The 21884-nt window shown below is 40.3% G+C and overlaps 1 protein-coding gene across 6 annotated transcripts in view; it reads left to right on the top strand.

The window, feature by feature from the left end:
- The first annotated feature begins 394 nt into the window (after window positions 1-394).
- kiz (kizuna centrosomal protein) overlaps window positions 395-21884 on the top strand; it is a 196178-nt gene continuing 174688 nt past the window's right edge. For 4 of the 6 annotated variants that reach the window (XR_005942403.1, XR_005942404.1, XM_041182933.1 and 1 more), the window contains exons 1-3: window positions 395-503; window positions 13320-13382; window positions 17414-17570. Coding sequence is in view for 2 of the 6 variants with exons in the window: in XM_041182933.1 (XP_041038867.1) it covers window positions 439-503; window positions 13320-13382; window positions 17414-17570 (285 nt within the window). In the remaining 4 variants the exon portion in view is untranslated. Of the gene's footprint in view, window positions 504-13319; window positions 13383-17413; window positions 17571-21884 lie in introns of those variants that run through there. The other 2 variants (XM_041182934.1, XM_041182935.1) reach the window with 2 other exon arrangements.

Genomic DNA, 21884 nt, shown 5'->3' with positions numbered 1-21884 from the left:
GAGAGATGACCAGCCTGAAATTGGAAAAAGACAAGTTGGTGCAATTCCCAACAAGTTTCAAACAACTGTACCATCTCGTTTGAAATTTGGTTCGCATGTATGCCCCTGTTCTCATTAATCTTGCTCTTAAAAAAATAAGATAAACACGGCTCAAGGTGCCTCTTCAGGGTCACACATCTCATTCCTGATATTGATGGCTGCAGCAACTCGGGCTCCAGTGATCTGCCACAACATTTTAATTTTAAATTATTTGGCTTTATGGTGACTGAACGTTGTCTGGGTGGGGAAGCTGGCCCCCAGGGTGAGGATGGGGTAAGAGAACCTGCAGCGTTGTTGCTAAGGCTCTGGCTGCTCTCAGACACCGCCCCCCCCCCTCCTCCAACCTCGCAGTTGCCATGGTGATGGTGCAAGCCGGCCGGCGGGAGGGAGGGAGCGGACATGGCGGCGAGCGAGCCGGCCTTCCTGGAGAAAGTGGGTGAACTGCAGCGGCAACTGCACTGCAGGTGAGCTTCGCGTTCCCCCCTCCCCCCCCCCCCGCGGACCGTCCACCGAGTCGCCTCAGGCCGGACGGAAGGCCCGGCTTCCCCTCGTGGCGGTGCCCGGCCTCCTTCCCGCAGGCCTCGCCTGAAGCCTCGGACTCGAGTTAATCCGTGGCCGCCTTGACTCTCCGTCGCCCGTCGAAGCTTTAGGACACTTGGACCGTTTGATTTGAGCGGTCAGCAAAAGCCAGAAACTGATCTCTACAACTATCCTTCAAAATAAAATACAGCCAAATGAGGATCACTTCGAGAGAGAGAGAACTTGCATTTCTGTAGCGATTTCCACCATCTTAAGGTGTCTTACAGCCTATGAAGTACTTTTTGAAGTGCTGTCGCTGTAGTAATGGTAATAAAAACAAAGTGCTGGAAAAGTTCAGCAGATATGGCAGTATAAGTGGAGAGAGAAACAGAGTTAATGTTTCGATTCCAAATGACTTCTTCAGAGCTGAAGAGAGTCAGAAATGTAATGGATTTTATGCTGTTGAAAAAGGTGGGATGGTCAGGTGCAGCAATAGGTCAAAGTGTGGGGAGATTAAATTACAAAATTGTCCTGGAACAAAAGGCAAAGACAGTGGGAATGGTAGTAGTAAAGGAACAAAGCATTGGTTCAGAGTAGATGTTAACAACAGAATAAATGTCAGGGCTGCAACAGGACCTGGACAAAAACAAAAAAACTGTGGATGCTGGAAATCCAAAACAAAAACAGAATTACCTGGAAAAACTCAGCAGGTCTGGCAGCATCGGCGGAGAAGAAAAGAGTTGACGTTTCGAGTCCTCATGACCCTTCGACAGAACTGGAGTTCTGTCGAAGGGTCATGAGGACTCGAAACGTCAACTCTTTTCTTCGCCGATGCTGCCAGACCTGCTGAGTTTTTCCAGGTAATTCTGTTTTTGTTTAGGACCTGGACAAATACAGGCTTGGGCTGACAAGTGGCAAGTAACATTTGTGCCACACAAGTGCCAGGTAATGACCATCTCCAACAAGAGAGAATCTAACCGTTGGTCCTTGACGTTCAATGGCATTACCATCACTGAATCCCCCACTATCAACATCCTGGGGTTTACCATTGACCAGAAACTGAACTGGATTAGCCATATAAATCCTGTGGCTACAAGAACAGGTCAGAGGCTAGGAACCATGTGGCAAGTAACTCACCTCCTGACCCACCAAAGCCTGTCCACCATCTACAAGGCACAAGTCAGGAGTATGATGGAATATACCCCACTTGTCTGGACGAGTGCAGCTCCCACAACACTCAAGAAGCTTGACACCATCCAGGACAGAGCAGCCTGCTTGATTAGCACCATATCCACAAATATTCACTTCCTCCACCACCGACACACAGTAGCAGCAATGTGTACCATCTACAAGATTCACTGCAGGAATTCACCAAGGCTCCTTAGACAACACCTTTCAAACCCATGATCACTTCCATCTAGAAGGACAAGGACAACAGACACATGAGAACACCATCACCTGGAAGTTCTCCTCCAAGTTACTCACCATTCTGACTTGGAAATATATCACCATTCCTTCACTGTCACTGGATCAAAATCCAGGAACTGCCTCCCTAACTAACAGCACTGTGTGTGTACCTACACCACATTGACTGCAACAGTTCAAGAAAGAGCTCACCATCACCTTCTCGAGGGCAACTAGGGATGGGCAATAAATGCTGGCCCAGCCAGCGAAGCCCACACCCTGTGAATAGATTTTAAAAAACTGTCTCAAAGCAAAATAGTGGAATGTGTTAATAGCAGAGTAAAGGTGAATGCTTTCTGAAAGCAAAACATGAGAATAAGATGCGTACTGGCATTAGGGAAAAATACAAAATGGAGGACAGAGTTCATGGTCTGAAGTTGTTGAACTCATTGTTGAGTCCAGAAGGCTGGCAAAGTGCCCAATCAGAAGATGAGGTGCTGTTTCTTGAGCTTACCTTGGGCTTCACTGTACATTGCCGCAGGCTAAGGACAAAAATGTGAATGTGAGAACAAGGTGGTGATTTGAAATGGCAAGTGACTGGAAGGTTAGGGTCATGCTTGCAAACTAAGTGGAGGTGTTCTGCAAAGCAGTCATCAAGTTTAGTTTCCTCAGTTTAGAGGAGACCACATTGTGAGCAACAAATACAGTAGACCAAGTTGAAAGAAGTACAAGTAAATTGCTGCTTCACCTGGAAAGAGTGTTGGGACCTTGGACAGTGAGGAGGGAGGAGGTAAAGGGTCAGGTATTACACCTCCTGCAATTGCATGGGATAGGGGGTAGCCTAATTTGCAGACAGCAAGCTCCCACAAACAGCGTTGTGACAATGACCATATAATCTGTTTTAGTAATGTTGGTTGAGGGATAAACATTGACCAGGACACACAGGAAACATAAGAGTAGGCCATTCAGTCCCTTGAGCCTGTTCCATGGTTAGGTCACAGTTGATGTGTATTGCTCCATTTTCTATGCCTTGTTTTTCTCAGATTCTTGTTACATAAGGGTACTATCAATCTGGCTTTTCAAATTTTCAATTGAGGACGCCCCTGCTCTACTTCAACAAGTGCTGTGAGATCCTTTACACCCACGTGGTGCAGATGGGGCAATTGGGGATGGGCAATAACTGCTGGCCTAGCCATGAATGAATAAAAAAAACTTGAAAGATTTAGTGAACTTAAACTGAGATAAACTTAAAATAACTTTACTCAGTGTCCCAGAACTTTAAAATACATCTTTGAAATGCACTCTAATCTGGAAATATTATGCAAAGTTGAAATTTGTAGCATGAGTTTATTAAGTCTTTGATGAATGGCGGGTGTTTTTTTTGTTAGTGGCAGGTGTCATGGTGGATGACAAGTTTGCACAATCATGACTTAGACTAAAATGTGTTGGAAGTGCAGCGTTGTTGGGTTTTGCTTTACTGCCTGGAGAGGTCTATCCAAAAATCATATAATGACCTTCTGCAGCTCTGACTTTGAATTAGCAAATTGTCTCAAATCTACCTGCATGTATATGTTTTAGAAATATTGTCTTAAGAATATTATTTTAAATAATCAGATATTGCATATTGGAATTCCTTGAGCTGATTATAGTTTCTTTAATTACGCACAAAGTAAACATGCTCACATTATAGGAAGAGATGAGTTACTTCACTGGTCAGAGTTACAGTCTGATCTTGGCACACTGATGCAAACGAAATGTGCGTGTATCAAAATGGTAGGCTTTTTTTGGTGAAGTATTATGAATAGTCTCTGATCCATTGCAGTTCCTAAAGCTATTGACTACAGTCACAGAACACACTTGTACAAGTTATTAAGATACTGTCCATTCCTGCTATCGAAACATAATTGCTTTAGCAATTGTGGAATCACAGACTAATATGCTAATCAGTTTATAGCTTCATTGTGTGGTAATCAGTTGGAAACAGAATAGTAATTATTGTTACGGAAGAGCATTCAGATTCACTTGGGCTTTGGAAATTCACCAACTAAAATTCAAATATCTCACCTAAAGTCTAGACGAGTAAGCGAGTTTTGAAAGCCTTCTGGTTTCCAGTAGGATTCAGGTGTATACTTGTGATCAAATAGACTTCCAGGGACATCAACCATGTGCCAGTACCATGGATGATCAGCATTGTACTCAGAAATAGTTTACGTCCTTAGCCCATAAACCTCGACAAGCAAGAAAATTGAGAATTTGATAAAACAATTAGGTTTATATTTTATCTGTTTTTTATTAAATAGCTGTTATTACTGACAGAGTGAGTATCATTAGAGTGAAAGAAAATTTTCACTTTAAAACACAATTTTGTGTATGCAGAAGATCACACGTATCTAGTATTAAGCTGCAACAAAAACAGAAAATGCTGGAAAAACTCAGCAGGTCTAACAGCATCTATGGGGAGAGAAACAGAGTTTACGTTTCGAGCCTGTATGACCCTTCTTCAGAGCTTCAGAGTATTAAGTTGTGTTTATCACACTTTGTCACAATAAGTTCTGTCACATTTCAGAGAAATACAAATGAATTAAGAAGAAGGTGGTTGGTCATTTCCTATTTGGTCCTTCATTTCTGGAATTGATGCCAAGACCTGCTTAAGAAAGAAAAAAAGAAATGTTGCCTTAATATAATATTATATCACATCTTCAAGACATCTGAAAAAGGCTTTACTTTTGAAGTGCAACCATTATTATGTAAATAACCAAAGCAGTAACCAATTTCTGCACAGTAAGGCCCCACAAGCAACAGATGCAGTGAATAACTAGTTAATCTGTTTTTTGGTGGTACTGATTGAGGGAAGGATCTTGGACCTGGACACCAGGGCAACTCTCTTCTCTACAAATGGAATCTTTTAATTACACCTTATTAAACAGATGGGGCCTTAGTTTAAACCTCATCAAAAGACAATGATCCAGATTTTTCTGTATTACTAATGGTGAAGCTTTCAGTGGTAAAATTGATAGCAATTTCTTGTGTCCTTACATGCACGGTTAAATACAGAAAAGTGGAAGTTGCTATCATTTGCTGTCAGTGATATCCTGCTTCTCTGCTGGCTGCGCTGTAGAGGATGGAATCAACGCAGAGTTCACAGTGGCCTGAGCATATTCCAATTCCCTGCTATTTTCACTCTAAAGGCAAATAGAAAAGTTGGGACGTTCAGTGGGAGTAACAGTTTTTAATGGTGTAGTAAGTCATAATTAGTGCTGAAGAATTGCTCTTGCCCTGATAAATTACTTTTGCAAGTGTGGAGTTGCATTCCATCACAAGAAAATTACTGTTGCAGATCTTTAAAAAGTATCATTTTATTAGTTGTTCTCTTTTGTCCTTCTATGTCTTTCCTTTGATTGCATGTCTATGTCCCAAACTTGGTTTTGCTTCCTGTACAATTATTTAAATTTAAGTTATATTTCCTATCTTTGTTTCTTGCTTTGCAGCCTATGTGTCTCCATGAGTATTCTTCAATCTTTTTGGTTGAAGAGCCTTGCTGATGCTTTCCTTGCTCACAGATGCCACAAATCCACAGTAGAGGGCAACTAATTTGTGTGGATGCTGAATGAGTAGAAGACTTCGCTGACAAGCCAGCTAAAAGTCTGTGGGCAACTGTAAGTGAGGTGAATGGTGAAAGTCATTTGCTTCACTGCTCACAGTAAAATGCAGGCTAATAGGATGCAGTGTGCTCTCAGTCCTGCTGTGAAGTGTCAACCTAGAAAATGTGCTCAAGACTTGGCATGGAATTTGAACTTCTGACTTTCTAACTTGAATATGAGATGTTACCAACCATTTTAGCCTATAGGAAGGCACAACAATTAGACGTTGTGGCATAAAAGGGACACACTATGTTGCACACAACAGCATCTCAGCAACAGAATAATAAATGATGTATTACATGATACATTGCAATTACTACAAAATTCTGTATCCTCTAACTTATTGTGAGCAATACTGTAGGGGAATATGCCATTTTTTTTAAAGACAAGCCAATTCAAATTCAAATGTTTAAAACTGGTGCAAAATTCAGATCTAAATGTTTATTCACGTTTTCCAATTAGGACTGGAATCAACTTCACCATGTATCCATACCTTTGAAATTCTCATCAGAACAAATGATAAATGTCTGGTGCTGCTCTAGTTGTGACTGATATTGAAAATAATAATGGAGCCTCCTCCCTTTTTAGATATTAAACTGACTTCGTGATATGCCCTAGATATTATGAATGAAGACACCAACATAGGCTTAGGGGTGCAAATTAGTGAGGGTTTCATGAACATACTGTTTTGACACTTGCAACTGTCTGCTTGAGGATATTTGTTCAAAGCAATTTGTGTAGCGTATATAAATGGCAAAATCATGCCACAAGACAAAAAGCCATTTAATTTGCTGTGGCTATGGTGTATGCATGTCAAAAGTAGACAATCAGGCCTTTGTTAAAGATTTTTTTGTGCATGCTGAAGAAAACGCTACATGGAGTAGCTGTTGTAAATAAGTGGGAAAGTTTTAGCAACCTCAGTTGTTAATGAAGAGCAGAGTTCTATTTAGAGGAAGAAAGATTATTTAGCAGTTTGGACACAAACTGACTCCCCTGCTTAGAATACAGAACTGTGAAACATTTAGGGTTCCAGGGTGCAGTGTTGTGTTGAGTGGAAAGAGTAACATTTGTCATGGAAAGTGCAAAATACTAGGGTTCATTTCTAGAGGTTTCGAATACAAAAAAAAGATAGATAATGTTAACTGTTATGGACTAAGTGCAGGTCAATGGGACTAGCAGAATAATATTTCGGCACAGACTAGAAGGGCCAAATGGCCTATTTTCTGTGCTGTAGTGTTCTATGGTTCTATGGTTCTAACTTTTTAATAGAACATTGGGAAGACCACACTTGGTATTTGGAACAGTATGCAGTTCTGGTCTCCACACCACAAAAAATAATACAATCTATTGAAGCAATGGAGAAAGTGCAAAATAAGATTTACAAGTATTTTACTGTGATTGAGGATGCAACAATCAGGAAATATTGAATAGAACCAAACTCTTTTTATTTCGGAAAATAAACTACCAAAAGAAGACCCGTAAAAGTACAAAGAGGTTTCTAAAAGTATGAAGGGATTTGATAGGATGGAGAAGTAGAATTTGTTTCCACCTTTGGGTGAGTCTAGAACAAGGTACATAAATATAAGATGGCCAGATCAAATTAAAAAAAGAGGAGGAATGTATTTACATAGAGTGGTGAATATGTGGAGCTTACTGCTACCTAGAGTGATTAAAGCAGATGGTGTTGAAACTTTTTATGGGGGCTTGATACTTACATGAAAAAGAAGGAAATAGAGGGAACAGGGTGGGAAACTGTCATAAGTGTGGGGAGTGGCTCAATTTGAATATAAATACCAGCATAGACTATTTGGACGGAATGGCCTGTTTCTATGCCATACAACCAATGCAATTGCATGATTACCTTGGCCACCTCCTTTCAGTGATCTGCATCAGATTTGCTTGATGATGTCTTCTTACTGGTTCTAAAGAGAGGTTTCTTCCTGATTTGCTTTAGAGCAAAATGACTACTTTGACATTCACAAAGCAGCAGGCTGTGGGCTATTTAGCACTTGGTCACATTTTTTGTTCATAAAATTCTTTGTTTCCAAAATGTCAGCCTAGAAGATTTCCCTACCCCCAAAGGAACAAATTTCCTGTGCAAGGCTTTTTCAACAACTGGAGCTTACCCATATTATTCAAGTTGACCCCCAGAAACTGTGGTGGGATCTATGCTCATGTTATTTAACTTGTGAACATCTTGCTGCATCGCACTTCTGGGATGATTGCACAACTCAGGAAAACCCTGTTCTTGAGATTTTACAAGGCAAGGGATTGAAAGCAGTGACAGAACTACTGGGTCAAGACAAAACAAACTAACTTACCTGCTGTTTTGTGATCTCAGCCAAAGGAAACAGAAGCTAAGTGCACTCTTTAAGTTACAGTGCGTGCATGGCTAGTGGCTAAAAGCACAAAATTTTGTGGTATTGAACAGTAGAGATCAGAAGGTTCCAGGATTTGTAGTCTATGGTGAGTTAGCTGACCCCAGCAGTAACAGGAGTTGAGGTACTTTAATTGATCTCAGTATCTGCTGAGATAAAGAATATCAAGCAGGAACAGGAACCTTGTTATTCAGTGGTTTCTACTGAAAGTTTGCAGATTAAGTGATGTGGTTGTTTCAAATCTAATTAACATTGTGTTGCACCAACAACGTTGTGATGTGCTTTATTTCAAAACTATCTGAATAAGGTAACAAAACTGAAAAGAAAAAGGGACTCATTTTATCTGTAGTTGTAATGTTTTTGAGGTTTTACATTATATTTTCTCAGGGACATCATCATTAGTTATTCTCAAAAGTGGAATGTGTAGCCCTTAAATCCTGGGGCATACTGTTACGACTGGGGTGGGAGGAGTGCGCAGTTCATCTAGCCCCACTACTCCACAGGTCATACCATTAGTGTAAATGTTTAATTCACATAACAAAATAGCCAATTATTTACCTTCGCTACTGTTAGACCCAGAATTAAAGAAAATTTAACCAAGTTTCTTTTAATAAACACAAAATGATTGATTTATTCTAAAATGAAACTTTTTTTTAAAGCAAGTTGCAAGGAGCTGGTTAGCACACAATTTGTAGTCTGGAAGTGTAACTATGGGGAACATTTTCCCCCTATTGTGGGGGGAAGTGCGGGAGCCGGTGCCAATGGCCAGCCTTCCGATCAGGCCACCGCCCCCCCCCCCCCCCCGGACACCGCTATTTTACGTAGGCGGGCCAATTAAGGTCCGCCCAGCGTGACGTCCACCAGGAAGCGCTATGCGTGCTCCCTATGCGGGGGGTGGGGTTGGGGGGTGGATTCCCTCAGCCGGGAGTTCTCCCTGAGGCAAAGCACTGCCTCAGGGAGATCGGCTCCGCATAAAAAGGTGACAGAAAGGTAATAAAAAATTTCTCTGACATGTCAGTGTCACATGAGTTAAGACATGTCCTTAACTTTTATTTAAACATTTGCTAAACATTTAAAAGCCCTCATGAAACCTCGTCCTGCCTGTGGATGAGGTTTCAAGCTTTTCCCAAGGCCCGCGTGGGCTCCCGGCCTGCCTGTCAACCCCAAGGCTGGACGGGCAGGTCCACCAATCAGGTTAATTCATTTTTTAATAGCCTTAATAGGCCGTTGACAGTTTGATCTGAACTGAAAATCTAAATGATGTGGGGTAATGTCGGGATACACGCCCAACCTATCCCTGCATCATTTGATGCGTCGGCGAGTGGGTACCCATCTATTCCTTTTAAAATTCCCTTGCGGCGCACACCACACATGCGCGCACACACTCAAAGGATAAACAAATGGGGTTTCTGCAGAGATGGGCGGGTGAAGAAAAATCTCTTAAAAAAATGATAAAGTACACAGGGTTTTGACACTGTTGGTCTGGTGCTCCCTTGTGCTAGTCAATTAAAGTGATTGCAGTTCAAACAGACAAATAGCTCTCCTCCACAATTGCCATGCTGGTCTTTTAGCTGATGTCGTGCGATTTCTTTGAAAAGGCATGCTTGTTCCAGGCCAAGATGAACTTATGACCTTTTTTAAAAAAAAATCCAGGTCAGCCCCCAAGTAATCAAATAATGCAATGTCCTTCCAAATATTTAAAGAAAATATAGTTCTTATAGATATGGTTCTAACAATACCATAACATGCCCGATAGCCAGACAAATGAAAGGATGACCCAGAGATCACGACAGCAAGCCTTAGTCAGTACTTCTGATTTATGAAAGGGAAATCATGCTTGACAAATCTACTGGAATTTTTCAAGGATGTAACTAGTAGAGTTGATGATGGGGAGCCAGTGGATGTGATTTATTTGGACTTTCAGAAGGCTTTCAGCAAAGCCCCACATAAGAGATTGGTGTATAAAATTAAAGTGCATGGGATTGGACATAGTTTATTGAGATGTATAGAAAACTGGTTGGCAGACAGGAAACAAAGAGTAGGAATAAACAGGTCTTTTTCCAAATGACAGGCAGTGACTAGTGGGGTACCACAGGGATCACTGCTGGGACCTCAGTTATTCACAATATATATTAATGATTTAGATGAGGGAATTAAATGTAATATCTCCAAATTTGCAGATGACACAAAGCTGGGTGGGAGGGTGAGCTGTGAGGAGGATGCAGAGATGCTTCAGTGTGATTTGTACAAGCTGAGTGAGTGGGCAAATACATGGCAGATGCAGTATAATGTGGATAAATGTGAGGTTATCTATTTTAGTAGCAAAAACAGGAAGGCAGATTATTATCTGAATGGCTAAAAATCGAGAGAGGGGAATGTGCAATGAGATCTGGGTGTCCTTGTACACCAGTCGCTGAAGGTAAACATGCAGGTGCAGCAGGTGGTAAAGAAGGCAAATGGTATGTTGGCCTTCATAGCAAGAGGATTTGACTACAGGAACAGGGATGTCTTGCTGCAGTTGTACAGGGCCTTGGTGAGACCACATCTGGAATATTGTGTGCAGTTTTGTTCTCCTTAGCTGAGGAAGGATGTATTTACTATAGAAAGAGTGCAGCGAAGGTTTACCTGACTGATTCCTGGGATGGTGGGACTGACATATGGGGAGAGATTGAGTTGGTTAGGATTATATTCGCTGGAGTTCAGAAGAATGAGGGGGGATCTCATAGAAACCTATAAAATTCTAACAGGACTGGATAGGGTAGATGCAGGAAGGATGTTCCCCGATGGTGGGGGAGTCCAGATTCAGGGGTCACAGTCTGAGGGTATGGGGTAGACCATTTAGGACTGAGATGAGGAGAAATTTCTTCACCTAGAGAGTGGTGAGCCTGTGGAATTCGTTACCATAGAAAGTAGTTGAGATCAAAACATTGTATGCTTTCAAGAAGGAGTTAGATATAGCTCTTGGGGTGAAAGGGATCAAAGGGTATGGGGAGAAAGTGGGAGCAGGCTATTGAGTTGGATGATTAATCATGATCATAATGAATGGCGGAGCAGGTTCGAAGGGCCAAATGGCCTACTCCTGCTCCTAGTTTCTATGTTTCTGTGTTACCATAATATGTTGCATGCAGCAACTTGTTTTTCCACCATTTGGTAGGTGGATTGAATGTAAACTCCATCTGCCACTTGGGCTCTAAACCAATAAATATTTTATAAAACACATAAATGAACAATATAAAACAGTGAATGGTCTTCACCATCATCTTTGTTTCATAAAACAATATAGACACTACCCATAGGAAAACTGAAAACCAGCCCTCAGAGCAATAGGCTTCCAACAGAAATACAATCTGAACCCTTTTAAAGTTGCACTGAAACAGAAGACTGCATTTCCAACATCAATATTAAACGAATAGCCACTTAGTAATGAGTGTGAATATGGGTTCACGTTACCTGTGTACCTCATTTTTGGGATCAGCATATGATGAGTTTAAAAAGCTTTCTACTGAGCAGGGATATTTTATGAAGCAGGCTTAAGGTAAAAATTAAGGATTGAAGGAATGTATGAAGATCATTCAGCCATGTCTTGTTGGTCTGAGAGAATTTGGACTAGTCACTGTCTTTATTGTAATAATGTGATTGACGAGTTTAAGTGGACCATATAATCATTGTACTAGAATGACTAGAAGAGGTTGAGGTGGGATAAATGCATCTTCCTCGCTCCATGTTGATATATTCAATGTCATTTTGTATGTCTTGTGATGTGATTTAGTGGCAATTTGCATGAAACCAAGAGGCCAAAGGTAAAATTGGAGTTTTGAGCGCACCACCGTATATTATCATCACATTGGATTGCGGCATGTGATACACCTGAGTTCTTATTGGGAATCGTGAGCTCAAAAAAGAATCGTGTAATCCTAGTAGAATCGTGTAGTATGATTTACCTGAGTACTCACGTTGGATTATACAACATGAGTTTATTACAGACCTGATTCTGTGGTTGTTCTGAGGTGAATATGTGTCAGACCAGGGGAGGAAGTAGTGTCACTGTTTCACTTTAGAGTTATTTCAGGCCTTGATACCCAAAATCACTGTGCACTGATGCTAAATTTGCAGTGTGAATGCACTGTGAGTATATCGAAGTGTTCCTGTTTTGAGATGCTTATATTAAAAACTAGTTAATGAAGGACAGTGATTACAAACTGTCAAATCTGGTCAAATGGTAGATCTCAAAGGTTGGATTGTGAAAAATTGGTATGACACTTGCTATAGAGGTCACAGTTGTGTACATATTGGTGGGTTAAATGTAAAATGTTTGCTTTCACTGCTTTTCATTTATTAAAATTAAGACCAGCCAGTATAATAAGATCTTAGAGTGTGCTCTAAATAATCTTAATTAAAATGAGATTAATTGCTTTGCACTTGTATGCTTTTGCATTTTCAAAAGTAAACCCAATAATCACTGGGTCCAGTTACTTTGGATATTTGTTATAAATTCCAGATATTGTGTCAACCTAAATTCAATAGCCTAGGTTTAATCTACACAAGAATTTCTAATAGTACATGACCCACTATTTTGAAAGAATACATTGTGTGTTCTGCATAGAGGAACAGAGGCTTGCTACAGTAACTTTGTAAATGTGAAAAAGCAATTTTAGTTAATACCAAAAACCTTATACTTTGCCGAGAAAAATTATGTACACAGTTGCAAGGGACTGTTGCAGTGTCACTACCACAAATTCATTGCATTCCAGAAAATTGTGATCTGCTCTTCATCTATTTAAAATGAAAATGGCTTATCTAAAAGCCACAAATTTATTGAAACATTCAGGGTACATGATTTTGATTAGTAAACTATGGAATCAGAAAAATACATCTTTTATTTAATGCTGAATGCTATTTTTGACTTTGGATTTTTTGCTCTGGCATTTACCATATTATAATACTTGATTCTAAGTGCAATAACCTCAAATGCATAAAGCTAACAGTTAATGTATTTTATATATGAATTTGTATTATTAACAAGTCACGTTATTTCATGAATTATGTAATTGCACATAATTTGATGGCTCACCACCACCTTCTCAAGAGCAATTAGGAATGGACAGAAATTCTAGCCTTGCCAGTGATGCCCACATTCTGTGAACAAATAAAAGGTTGTACTGACTATAGTAACTTTAAAACCATTCAGTTATCATCAAATTAAAAATTTCTTTCTTAATGGTCAGTCTTGCATCTGTTTTGAAAGTGGTTGAGATGTCTCATGACCCAATTTGCTAATGTTTGCAAAATGCTTAACCTAGTTGTGAATTCTTTCAGAAGCATTTTCTATTTTTTTCAGTGAGCAAAAAAGACTGGAGCTGGAAAAGAACCTTTTGACTTGTAGCAAGTCAAATCAGTTAATGTAAGTGGAGCAATATGTTGTATAAGTATTACTGCAAACACTTGTACATCAGGACCTTCTTAACATTTATTGTGAATACTACAATAGCCTCAAACAAATTTGTTGCTTTTTTATGGAGCATGTTTCCATTTTCTACACCAGGTATAGGCAATATTATTTCAATGTCTGGTCTAATATAGAATAGATCCGAATCAGCAGAGAGCCAAACTGCAGAGCAGTTCCATCTGCTGTGAGAATACTGTCGGTTAGTATATACCACAGATTTGGCACATTCAGTGATAGAATTGCTCAAGTGCTGCCTCAAGTTTGCACACGGGGCAGTTCTTCCCCTCATTTATGTTTCACTTCTCAATTGCCTTTTTCTTCGAGCTTGACAGAGGTGGCTAATGAATTGAGAGGCCTTCTAAGCCTTTCTGAAAATCTTTTGCCTTCCCATCGCTGCACTTCTTTATTTCCCCAGTTCCTTCAAGTGTACTGGCACAAAATTCTCTTCTTCCATCTATGTTACATTCTTTACACTTTCTCGAACTTGTACCTGGATCTTCCAATAGTGATGCAAATCAATTGACCTAGGAATTTTAAGAGCCTTAGTACATAATTATTTGGGCTTAGCAGTTCTTTTAACCTTATAAAGATGACTTGCACCAATAGAGGAAAATCAGCCCCGAAAAGATGTCTGTTTCTATTTGTTTGTGCAGAGTTATTGGAATGCAGCTGCATTATAAACTGTCAAACTTGGTCAAATGGTGGATCTCAAAGGTTGGATTGTGAAAAATTGGTATGACACTTGCTATAGAGGCCACAGTTGTGTACATATTTGTGGGTTAAATGTAAAATGTTTGCTTTTACTGCTTTTCATTTATTAAAATTATATAGTATATGCCACAGATTTGGCACATCCAGTGATAGAATTGCTTAAGTGCAATTAAAGCCACTTCATTTGCCCTCTTTGAAGAAGGGGGGGAAATCAAAGAAGGTTTCATTTCTAATAGCCATTAAGTGGTGGCTTTTGGAACACGTGTGGATGTCAGATAAGGATAAGATTAGGTTTTGTAATTATGTCTTCTGTGGGTCCTTAGCAGGGTGACATTCAGAGAATTTTCTGGTCACCATCGCTTCAAGTACAATGGCAAAGCTCCATCTCCCTAGGTTTATGCTCTGCTCAGGAAGTTTTGGTTGGGTTTTTAAGTTGAACTTGAACAGTTCTCATTCGAACCAATTGCCTAATTTCCTCATGCTGGTGTTTACTATAGGTGCAGTAAGTTATGTTGATGATGTGCTGGTTGTTTATCTGCTGTTTACAAAAACATAAGAACATATCTTGGAATTGCAGTTGTAAAATATGCCCTGAAACAGAGAGTTTATATAGCAAATAGTGTGTGACATGGTGGATTGCTTTACGTGTGTGATTAAGGGGAGGAAAAATAACAAGTAAAGGATGGTAATTAATGACCAGAAATAGGCATCAGGATGTCTTTCAACCTCACAATGGCCTCTATAGTTTATGGTACGCTTTATCCAGCATGACTTGTGCATTCTGACTCTTGGATCCAAGCTGATTTCAGACTCAGGTCTTCCCTTTTATGCACTATTTTGCTCTCTAAAGAGAGTAGTAGTACTGAAAGTTAAGCTTAAAGAGCACACCACTAAATATATTAAAGCTTGTATGTGAATAATTGAACACGGATCATGTGTTAGTTGTGTGCTAAGATTACTTTTTAATTGGCAGTAATATAGAGTATTACAAATCTATTTACAGCACAGAAACAGGCCATTCAGCCCACAAGTCCATGCTAATGTTCATGCCCTTCACGAGCCTCCTCCAGGCTTTTCCATTTAACCCCATCAACATAGCTGCTTATTACTTTCTCCCTCATGTGCTTAACTAGCTTCCCCTTAAATGCATCAATGCTATTTGCCTCAGATACTTGTGTAGAGTGTTTATATTCTTTCTAGTTTGTGGGTAAAGAAGTTTCTTCTGTATTTCCTATTTGATTTATTAATGACTTCCCTATATTTATGGCAGCTAGTTCTGATGCCATCTGCATATGGAAGCATCTTCACTATGTCTGCCCTATTGAACTCCTTTTTATGATTTAAAGACCTTTATCAGGTCACCCTTCCATCTTCTCTTTCCTAGAGCAATGCGCCCCCTGCCTGTTCAACCTTTCTTGATAAGTATAACCTCTCAGTTCTGCTATTATTCTAGTAAATCTTTTTTGCACCTTCTCAATGCCTCCACATTCCTTTTATATTGTAGACCAGGGGCAGAATTTTCTGCCTGTTGGCAGGCAGGCCTGACCCAATCTCCAGCGGGCGGGGAGACGATCCCCATTGGAGAAGTGGGCCCTGCAATGCGCTTCCTGTGCGGGGTGGGGGGGGGGGGATTCTCCAAAAGCGAGAGTGCGCTCTTTCGCGCATGCGCACGAAAGAGCACACATCTCCCTGACGCTAAGCGCTGCCTCAGAGAGATCACTTACACTTTTAAAAATATTAAAAATAGAAAAAAAAAATTCCCTAACATGTCCCCCTCATATGACAATGTTACATGAGATGGGACATGTTCATAATTATCATAATAACTTTATTAAAAATTTTAAAACCCTACATGAAACCTCATCCCGCTGGTGGATGAGGTTTCATGTTTTTTCTATTTGCTGCTGGGGCTCCTGGCCTGTCCGCCATCTTAAGGTTGGATGGGCAGGTCCTTTAATTGTTTTAATGATCTTGTCAATGGCCTCAATTGGCCATTGACAGGTCAGGGGCCCGCAGTTGATTTTGCTGTGCCCCCGCCTTCCTGAAAATTTAAATGGGCTGGGATGACATCGGGGGTTCCGCCCGATGTTATCCCCCTTCATTTCTCACATTGGCGGGTGGGCCCCTGCTCGCTGACGGCAAAATTCTGCCCCAGGACTGTACATAGAACTCGAGGTGTGGTCTAACCAAGGCTTTATACAAATATAACATAACTTCTCTGCTTTTCAATTCTATTCATCTAGAAATGCTTTGCTTGCATTTTTTTGGCCTCTTAACTGTAGTCGCTACTTTTACTGATTTATGTCACACTACCTGAGATCTCACCTTTCCTTTACTCCATTTAAACACTTACTTTCCAAAGAGTTTGTGGCCTCTAAAATGTCATGCCCCATACTTGCCTATATTGAAGGCCATTTGCCAATTACATGATTTTTAGGGGTTAAAATGCAGCCTCAGTCACAGTATACAGGGAGAGAGCAAACTGCTTGTGTTCAAGTACTTGACTTACAGCAATGCTGGTTAGCAATACCGTGGCAGACCTCCAGGGGCTCCTCATGTTTTAGGGATAGGGATTATCCTGAAAGCCATCTCTTACCAAACAGTTGCCACATTTCTTCTGAGAGGGAGTTACTCTAGGATGTCAAGAAATGGAACCCTCCCTCCCAGATGACCTCCAAATATGCACCTAAGAATGGAATTGACTGACTGCCTCCCACACCTATATTTCCTTCTGTCCTTAACAACAACTAATCTGTCCCTTTAAATACGAGCTGCAGGCATGTGTTACTTTCAGTGTGTTATTTCGCCATTTGAGTTCCCAAAGATAGGCCCAGTTCAGGCTAGGTGCTCACCATAAATATCTAATGAGGAAATTCTCAGGAAATCCTGGCCTGGTCCAGTATAATTTTTGCAAGTGTTACGCTCACTACTCCATGTTTCTGAAGACTAAGCTATTGCATGTGGGACTTTATCTCTGGAAGATTGGCATCTTCAGGGAAGGAAGAAGGAAAAGCACGTACCAGCAAAACCTTGAAACGCAGATCACAGGATGCTCCATGCATAGGTGGACTAATATCAAAATGTGTCATTACTTTTCTTTACATATGCTGAAACTTGAATTATCATTTTAAAATTGAATAGATTTGAGTTGCCATTTTAAGATATTACAAAGTCTGTTTTTACATTTGCTGATATTCTGCCTGATGCACTGTCTATGTTACAAAAGAAAATTTAAAGAGGTGTTTTGCTGGCACTCATTTTTTTCTGAATTCCAGGGTAAGAGGTGCAAGATTGAAAAGTTACTTGAAGGAATTATGTGAACGGGAGAAAATAGCCCAACTTCGCAACCATCAGTTGCTGAAGGATTTTGAGAGTATTGAAGCCCAGGTCACAGCATTAACATCAGGTTCAGACACACTGAAGCAAATTAAGGTAGAGGATTATTAACCGCTAATCCAATTGTTTACTTTTTAATGAATGAAAATTGAAAGGTGTTAAGATTTTAGAGGAAGATACAAAATAGAAAAGTAGTTTGTAATTTTTGTATGACATACACATGGAGACTGTAGCCTTCAAACCACTTCTATGCATTAATTTTGGACAATTCTATGTATTATGACGCAGCTGACTCAGTTAAAGGCTGAGTTGTTCAAATCCCAGACGGAAACTTGAAACAACTGTCATAATGCAGTTTTGCAATTTATATGTTTCGAGATTTAGGCCTTGAATTCAGTAGTAATAAGACCACCGAGTCTCAAGAGGTTTTTTTTTTATAAAACTAAATTAAACATTAAGATAATGAAAAACTGCCAGCCTGCCACAATATACAAGTTGCATTCCACCCAAGGGGAATGGGAACAGACACCCAAACACTGCCTAGGGAGTGTGAAAGACCCTATTTCCTGTTGGCTTTCAAACTATCATGAAACTCTGCAAAAGTTTCTGAGATGAGAAATCAAAATGCAATTACCTGTTCCAAAAAACAAAGACTACAGCAGACATGGTAATCAAATACCTCTGGAATATACAGCTAGCAGGACTTTAAGAACTTTTTAACCAAGCCAGGGAGATCAGTTGAGAGATGAGAATGCTGTACTGAAAGGCTGAAAAGAAACTGTTTCTCTCTCTCTCTCTCTCTCTCTGAAGTATTGTACCACAATTTGCAAAGTAACTATCCTGAGAAGAGAAATCTACTTCAAACCGAGATCTTTTGCGAATAAAATGTGGAAAGCTGCTCCATGCAATTATATCCAGGAAGGAAACTGAACAAAATGGCCACAATGTGGAATCACTGCATCGGGACCAGCCAAAGGACAGCTAATCATACGTTCCTTTGTTTGTTTTTCTTCTTCACGAACTGTAAAAATTCTTTAAGCCTATCCTCTTATTCTACCACCTGTACAAGTGTATCTGTGGGCCCAGGGAGTGTGTGACGTATGAATGGTGGTTGCGATTGACCTAGTATTTTCTAAATTTGGAAAGTAGTATCAATAAACTTCTCTTGTTCTTTGTTTAAACCCAGAAAACATGTCTGACTAATTATTTAAAATCTGAAAGGGTACATAGTGGGAAGGAACATTCTTTCTAAATTCACAAAAACCCTGTTATGGTCACACCTGGAGTGGTAGGATAGAGGAGTCAATTTTTACCCCTCACGTGGTGGTAGCAGTATTTTTGAAAATCAATTTTTGCATGTGAATTAAAAAAGTACTGAATAATTTGTGAGTAATTCATTAACATCCTGATTGGTACAAACATAGTTTTCAGTTTGAACAAACTACTCTCCAGTTGATATTTACTCAGAGTTGTTACGGTCCTTGGCCAGACCCCGGGATGTGGTTGGGGAATCCAGTAACATTTTGTTTCAAGTAGATATAGGTTGAGACTCAAGATACCTGCTTTTGGAATTAAGCCACAAGATTCCACGGGTTTTGAACAAACAAAAGTGTACTTTAATATACAAGATCAGAAAGATAAATCTATTTACAATATGTATCTTATACGCTAACATTCAGGGTAAGAATTAACAGACAAACTGTGGTCGAACATACCACACTAAAGGATAAATGACAGAGTCCATGGATTTCTCAAGAACCCACCCAGACATCAGTAAACACCAAGTCAAACAATCTTGTTGAAACGCTGACTCACGAGGGATTCCCAGCTTCACCTTCGAATACCTCTCCTTGGAATTCTCTTCAAAATTCGCTCCCACTTAGACATTTTAACAATGGCCCACCTCAAAGGGTTTTAATCTCGTCTTCCGAGATTCCTTCTCCCTGGATTCCCAAGTCTGCACTTCAGCTCTACATCTGCCGTAATTTCGATTCTTTGCTAGACAGCTAATTTCACTGAGTGAGCACTGGCCCTCAGTTTCTCTGAACTCCTGTCTCCGGACTGTATCCATGGATTGAAGCAATCCACGTCCAAATGCAGCAAGACCTGGACAATATCCAGGCTTGAGCTGACAAGTGGCAAGTAACATTAATGCCACAAAAATGGCAAAGCAATGACCATTTCCAGCAAGAGAGAATCTAACCATCACCCCTTGACATTCAATAGCATTACCTTCATTGAATCCCCCATTAGCAAAATCCCGGGGGTTACCATTGACCAGAAACCAAACTGGACTAACCATATAAATAATGTGGCTACAAAAGCAGGTCAGAGCCTAGGAATTCTGTGGTGAGTAACTCACCTCCTGACTCCCCAAAGCCTGTCCACCATCTACAAGGCACAAGTCAGGAGTGTGATGGAATACTCTCCACTTAACTGGATGAGTACAGCTCCAAAAATGCTCAAGAAGCTTGACACCATCCAGGACAAAGCAGCCTGCTTGCTTGGCACCCTATCCACAAACCAGAGGGAATTGATGGTGTAGTGGTATTGTCGCTTGACTAGCAATCCAGAGACCCAAGGTAATGTTCTGGGGATGAGGGTTTGAATCCCACCATGGCAGATGGTGGAATTTGTATTCAATACAAATCTGGGATTAAAAGTCTAATGATGACAATGAAATCTCTAATGATGGCAATGAATTCATTGTCGATTGTTGTAAAAACCTATTCATTGATGTCCTTTAGGGAAGGAAATCTGCTGTCCTTAACTGGTCTGGCCTACATGTGGCTCCAGACTCACAGCAGTGTATTTGGCTCTTAAATGCCCTCTGAACAAGGGCAATTAGGGATGGGCAATAAATGCTTGCCTAGCCAGCATTGCCCACATCCCATGAATGAATTTTTTTTAAAAATTCACTCCCGCCATCACTAAGACAGTGTGTATACCATCTACAAGAACTCACCAGGCTCCTTTGACAGCACCTTTCAAACCATGACCACTACCATCTAGAAGGACAAGGGCAGCAGGCACTTGGGAATACCACCATCTGGAAGATCCCCCCCAAGCCACTCAGCATCCTGACTTGAAAATATATCGCCGTTCTTTCACTGTCACTGGGTCAAACTCCTGGAACTTCCTCTCTGACAGCACTGAGGGCGTACCTACACCATGTGGACTACAGCAGTTCAAGAAGGCAGCTCACCATTACCTTCTCAAGGGCAATTAAGGATGGGCAATAAATGCTGGCCTAGTGAGTGAAGCCCACATCCCATGAATGAATTTAAAAAAATGACTCCCAGGGCTTCCTCTGAGCCTCCTTCGATTACCAAGATTTCCCCTGAGCCCTCTTCTCAGCTCTTCTGAGCTAACAGCAGCACTTTGGATACATGGAGCTGTCATGAAGCTGTAACCGTATATAATGCTATTAGAAAATATTTTTCTTTTAAAATAGAGGTTTAGCCTGTGAGTGTGTCTTAATTGGATTAAAGCCAGCTGGTCTGGGTGCTTTGATGTGTTCTAGTTTTGAGATGTAAATAGAGAGGTAGAGTGCATTTGCATTTTTTTTGAATAAAGCATTCAAGAAGTGGGGTGAAAACTACCACTTAGTTAGCAGATACTAAGCAATATGTTTATATTACTAATAAGATTGGTTCTATGAAAGGGGTTTTATTGTTAAAAGGTGGAGTTCAAGGAGGCTGGTGATTCAATGAGAACTTACGTTCAATGGCCTGTGCTAGATAAAACAAGACAACCGTTTTGTGTGTGTAGAGCAGAGGCAATGTGAGATCAAAAGTGGCTGTAAGCCTCCAACTGTCTCTACAGGAACCAAAGTGAAAAGAACCTCATTTTGAATTTGTACGGTGAAAATGCTTTGCCTGGTGTCTGGTTAAGTCTACGGGTTGCTGTTGCCTTAAAGGAGATTAGTTTGGGAATTTGATAAATTTATGATAGTAATTTGTAGCCATGTATATATTTTCTTTTATGTAAATTAATAAAATGTTTCATTTAGTTTAATGTAAAACCTCGAGAACTGGTGGTCTGATTCCTGAGTTTAGAGTTGCATCTCTAAAATAACGCTTAAAACTACAGGTTATGACAGATATTTAAAGCTTCCCTCTGGAATTTTTAAATAACTCAGCTTTACCAATGTCATCGGTCATAACAGGAGCTTCTTTCCCCCTGTTTCTGACTTTCCCGAAACTGACTCACTGCAAACTGCTGTTCACTTTTCTTGAACTGATTTAGAGACCTATCAAAACACTCTGAGGATCCCATCCTTGTTACTAGGCAGGAACCAATGTAACAAGCATTGGAACATTCTGTACCTTAAATATTAGACTCTCCACAGAATGTTAATTTAGCACCCAGGGACATAGTGAATTGAATTCGTAACAGAGTTCTATTTGA

The sequence above is a fragment of the Carcharodon carcharias genome, chromosome 2 (genome assembly GCF_017639515.1).
Source record: "Carcharodon carcharias isolate sCarCar2 chromosome 2, sCarCar2.pri, whole genome shotgun sequence".
Lineage (NCBI taxonomy): Eukaryota > Metazoa > Chordata > Chondrichthyes > Lamniformes > Lamnidae > Carcharodon > Carcharodon carcharias.
Note: the sequence above shows the minus strand (reverse complement) of the source record. Positions and strands in the feature narration are given on the sequence as shown.